Consider the following 5,318-nt stretch of genomic DNA (forward strand, 5'->3'; position numbering starts at 1 on the left):
GCAGAATAGTTCTGTTTTTCTTTATTGGGCTAATCCATGTGAGTGAGCACTTCCAGTAAAGTCACTTCAAAATATGCATCTGTAGGAAGCTGTACCCCCCTCCACACACCCCGCTGTGGGCGCGCTTCTTTGTGCAGCAGGTCTGTTGTAATTCTGGAAAGGAAGAGCCGTGTGCCTCCCCTGGGGAGCTCCCCGGGAGTCAGTGGTCCCTGCTGGCTCCCCTGCACTGGAAAACTCGTAAGTGACAGGGTTTTCCCAACCCTCTCATTTTTAGCATATGGATAGTTAAGCCCTTCCTGATGGAGGTGCAGACCTTGTGTAGCACTTTTATCCACTAGCAGTCTCCTGACTTTGGTCGCCATATCAGTCATGACATTCCTCCCACTCTCTCTTCATCTGCAGCTCTTCAGACTTTCTCCTCTTTCCTCCCTTTTTCCACAGACATCTCAGTGTGGTTCTTGTTCTTCCAACTTAATATCCATTCACCACCTCCCCATCAGCCCCCCTTGCCCCCCGCCACCTTGCCCGTGTGGCCTGCACCACTCCTTCAAGACCCCTGTGTCCCGGTGGTTTGTTTCTCTTGCCCTTTTGTGCCCCTGCCCTGTGCCCGTCCTTCGTCCAGCTACGGTTCTTTCCTCTCGAGGTGTCTCTTACCCAGCCTCTAAGATGAGAGATGTGCTTTTACACGTGATGTCAGGGGCTTTATATTCTCCAAATCCGGTTCAGCTGTCTTGCGTGGCTCCTGGATCTGCTTTTAGCTGCCCGGGAGGATGGGCTCAGAGGAGGACATTGCTCCGGAGAGCAGCCTTTGCCAGGAAGGCAGCTGCTGTCGCAGGGGAACAGGCTGTGCAGGAATCGGCACTGCAGCAGCTCTGGGCCTTTTGGGATTTGAGCCAATATCAACTGTTGATTGGCAGTTCTTGGGGGCTTAATTTGTTGAGTCCTGCAGGATAAAAACAACGGGAGAAAATCTCCTCTCTCCCTAAAGCAGCAGCCTCCCTTCCTCCCCTCCTGGGCTGACAGATGGCTCCCAGCCTGGAGGTTGCAGCCGTCCCCTCCCCTCCGGTGACACTGTCCTGCCTGTCAGCCGGCAGGATGTGGGGCTGTGTGGTCCCCTTGCCCTCATGGGCAGAGCTTCCCTGATACACGAACAAACCCAGAGGCTCTGGCTCCTCTGGTGCTGCATCTCTGCTGTACTGGTGTTGCTAAAATTTCCAGCTCCCTTTGTTTCCCTCTCCTGTGCCTTTTCTTCTGGCTGGCTCGTCCAGCTGATGGTGAGCATCTGACACTTGCCCTTGGTCCCCAGGAAAGCTCTTTGGTGCTATAATCAGGTAGTACCTTTACCCAGGTCACAACCGTGTCCTCCCTGAGGCTGACACTAAGGGAAGGACCTATTACCGGTGCTGCTTTGCTCTGATACAGTTACGTCTCAGGATGTTCCAGATGAAGGCAGCAAGATAACACATGCTCGTCTGATAACTTCTCACCCTTTCCTCAGCCTATACAGTAATATTTCTTGACGGTGGGCAGCAACATTCAACTTGTCTAGCTCTGATGGAGGTGAGGGCCTGGGTCAGGGGCTGTTCTGTGCGTGTGCCCCCCGGCTCCAGGCTGGAGTGACCCAGCCTCGCTTACCTCCTCCTCATTTCTCGTGTTTCAGAGCTGAGATGCCTCCAGGTGATGTGGGTGTTAACTTCCCAGCACCCCTCTCAGCTTCATCTGAACAGGCACTTTTGCCCTTTGCGAGCATGTTTTTGGTTCCAGATTTCAGAGATGGGCTTTTGCCTCTTTAAAGTTACTTCTAGGCAATGTAGGAAAACAGATAAAACACATATCAAAACACATATCAAGAGAAATGCAAGATGTGCATGATTCTAAATCAGTTCAGAAGCTCCTCTTGGCTCATCACTGCGCAGAGCCTGTGCAGAGCCTGCAGACAAAAGGCAAGGGCTGTGGCAGGACCCTGCAGTCCTCGCTCTGGCGCTGCGCTGGATTTCAAAGCGGCTCTTCAGGCATCCGGCACATTTTTTATGACGTGCTGTGTGCACATCTGTTCCACACCAATGCCTAATGCGTAGGACAAATCGGTGGCCGCTTCCAGCACCACCTGCTTTGTAGCGCTTGTCATGGTGGTGCTGCCTCAGCTCCTATTTTGGGGAGATGAGGTCTGATCTGCATCCTCGTGTCCCAGGAGAGGGACTATGCAGGTGCCACAAGAAGACAAAAGAAAGGAATTATCACTAGCTTCTTTTCTTTGGGACTTAGAGGAGGAATTTCAGGACTTAGGGTGATTTTCTTTCAATGCCCTTGAAATCTTCCTGCGGGAAAGACGAGCTCATGGCTTCAGTAGATGCTGGTCCCAAGATAAATCCCTGCCTCGGGGTCAGTTCTGTAAGGAGGGGTAAAGACAGCACAGGCAGTGTTTTCAAAGAATGGAAGTCACATCTTTTTTCAGTCCTGCAAACCAAAACATAGTGAACAGGTATGTGCTGTGCTGGTTACCAGATCCGGTACCTGGCTGCCAGGTGTACCAAGTACTTCACTTGAGCCCTGACCTCCCCTGGGCTGACCTGAGGATCCAGCTGGATCTGGTGTCCATCCAGACCTGTGTCCTGCTCCGAGAGCGGCCAGCCCAGCCGCTGCAGCGCACTGAGGAGGTGTGGATGAGTCTGCCTCCTGAAGCAAGTCTTATCCAGATCTGGAATAGCTAGAGATGTGTTCCAGTCCTAAGTTTGGGTATGCTTTCCAAAATCTGTCTCACTATCAAGGATAATAAATCTGAATGCGTTCCTTTTCATGTAAATATTCAGTCCTTTTGTATCTCTCGCTAACTTCTTGGCCTCCACACCTTCCACTGGCTTTAGTTCTACTATTGTAGTTTGAATGAGGATGACGTTTCCTCTGAACAATTTTAATTTCCTGTCTTTCCCTTTTATTGAATATCCCTGTGCTGGTAGCCATAGTAACATAGTTTGTTGGTAAACAGGCACAACAGTTGGAAAAATATTTGTAATACGCAGTTATCCTGCTAAAATGCAAAGTACATTGTACTTTTTTCTATTACGTGGTTTTTCAGTCTGGCTTGAGATTTGAAAGAAGAGAACCACCTTCATAAAGGATTCAAGTCTCTTTCATATGTTCATACTATCACAGAAAATACGCATATCGACTCAGGCTATTTGACATAGTTAATGTTAGAGTTTTTAAAAGAAAAACTCATCTAATAACCAGAAGTAGATGAGTCTAGTTCAGTAATTCTTCTCTCTACTGTTTTTGTTTTAATTTTAGTAGCTATAGGTACTGGAACAGAAGGATTTGTCTGTGTCTATAAAATCATACTTTATTGCATGTTCTTGTTTTATAAAACAGGTAACATTCAGAACAAAGCATAGGTTTTTATTTATGAAAGTAGCCAGTAACTAATACATAAAACCTACACTTGTTTACATCTCTTTTTTTAGGCGTTTTTTAGCTTTGCCTACAGGACAGTGGATTATGAAACCTTCAAGGCAATTAACGATGCTTGCCTTGTTTTTGATGGAAGGCTTGTGATTGATATGGAATTCTGTACCAATGATGTCAGTATCAGGGCTGCAGGTCCTTTAACAAAGTACTCCAGGAGATACTATGCAGAGGAATGGACACACAGCAACTTCAATTCGAAAGAGATCGGCTTTGAGCTTGCCGCATCTATGGTGAATCTCCTTGATCCAACCCCCAAGCCCTTTTCTAAGCCCCCAGAAGCCACAGATAGACTCATCCCCATGTACACAGGCTGTACAATTCAAGGTATGTCAAAATGGATTTCTGTCATACTTTCACGCCCTCTTTGGTGTTTTGCTGTGATATAGTGAGGGCAGGTCCAGCTCACCTAAGATGCCATCTAATGGCAGCAAAGTCCTCAAAGCTCCTTACGTATCCAGTGGAGAGAGGCGAGTTCAATACACTGTAGATTTTTGCTAATAACAGACCAAGGTGTGCTTTCATTTATATTGCAGTAAATATGAAGTGTTTCCAGTGAAACCAAAATAAGTTCCATGTTTTCTTTTTAGAACCATTTAATAAACGACAAAGAGAAAAGGATTGTGGGAGAAGGAGGGCAAACAAATATTTCATTTTCTTCTTTGTTTATGATTTAATAAATCTCGTTTATGGCAGGAGGTGTTCTTCCTGGAGGTTATAATTACTTGCATATTTCCAAACCAGAAATCCCCATCCGCTTGGACTTAAAACTTGCACTGTGTGATCATGTAAGTTACATTATCTGACTTTCCTTTGTTTTGTCCTCCATGTGGAAAGATGTTCTTATTTAGGGTACCACAGGTGCATGCATAAGTACCATACATCTTAAAAAAATATCTGGAGTAAGCCTGGCTTTAAGTATGTATTTAGAGATTTTCTGGAGCTGGGACTTATCAGTAAACTCTAGAATGGAACAAACAACACCAACCCAAATCTCTGGGATTAGTTGAAAATATGTAATTTATTTTAATGTAAATTCACTGTCATATTGTACATGTGGTATACATACAGATAAGATTATCTGATTAACTTCTTTACTGTAGTTCTTAATTCCCTTGCCGTGAAATCAACCCAAACCAAAGGGGTTTGTGGTCTTTGAAGGCAGGAAATACTTGTCAAGCCCTAATGCCCTGAACTCTTCGTTTGCAGCACTTTGGGTTCAGATAGCTCCCTAATGGGGCAGCACAGCTCAGCTCCTTGCCCCTTTTTCCCCAGAGCTCAGCACTGGACCTGGTTCCTGAGCCATTTGTCCCGGCACAGGTTGGGAGGTTATCGCGTTGGCTTTTCCTCAGCACTCTGTTTTTCAGAATGGCTTCCTTTTTGCTCGATCCTGTAGGGAGAGGCAAGTTCCCAGCACCTAGTTAATTCACATCACGTCAAGGTGATGGTGGTCGTGTTTGCCATCCGCTTTGCATAAGGACAAATCCAATCAGCTAAGCCTGGGCGCATCACGTGAATCCGGTACAGCAGGTGAACAGGGATGAGTTACATAACTCACTGAACCTCTTAGAGGTTCCTTTCCATACCTTCTGATATTTGACTTTCTCAAAAGATGCACGATTGCTCTAAAGAAGACATACAATGCTGTTAGCTGGATTTCACTAAAAGATTCTTTCAGCCTTAGTGCTTAACCTCTTGCCTCCCTGCAATAAGGTTCTATAAAGGCATACAGATGGTAAAACTTCGCAGTCTATCAGTGAAATCCAGTCGATTTCTAGACTACTAGGAAAATAATATAATATATTGCACATAATATTACACATTTATAACATATATATAAAAATATATTATATGTA

At 45.7% G+C, this 5,318-nt stretch overlaps 1 protein-coding gene across 1 annotated transcript in view; it reads left to right on the plus strand.

Annotated features, from left to right (window-relative positions):
- Positions 1-4,939, plus strand: part of LOC104461825 (uncharacterized protein C20orf26-like) — a gene marked incomplete at its 5' end in the record, with an annotated part of 5,803 nt that extends 864 nt beyond the window's left edge. Inside the window, 3 exons of the mRNA XM_010073552.1 lie at positions 3,462-3,789; positions 4,159-4,250; positions 4,859-4,939. Coding sequence (XP_010071854.1) covers positions 3,462-3,789; positions 4,159-4,250; positions 4,859-4,939 — 501 coding nt within the window. The remainder of the gene's footprint in view (positions 1-3,461; positions 3,790-4,158; positions 4,251-4,858) is intronic.
- Positions 4,940-5,318: the final 379 nt, after the last annotated feature.

Source organism: Pterocles gutturalis, unplaced genomic scaffold (assembly GCF_000699245.1).
Source record: "Pterocles gutturalis isolate BGI_N339 unplaced genomic scaffold, ASM69924v1 scaffold25906, whole genome shotgun sequence".
Taxonomy (NCBI): domain Eukaryota; kingdom Metazoa; phylum Chordata; class Aves; order Pterocliformes; family Pteroclidae; genus Pterocles; species Pterocles gutturalis.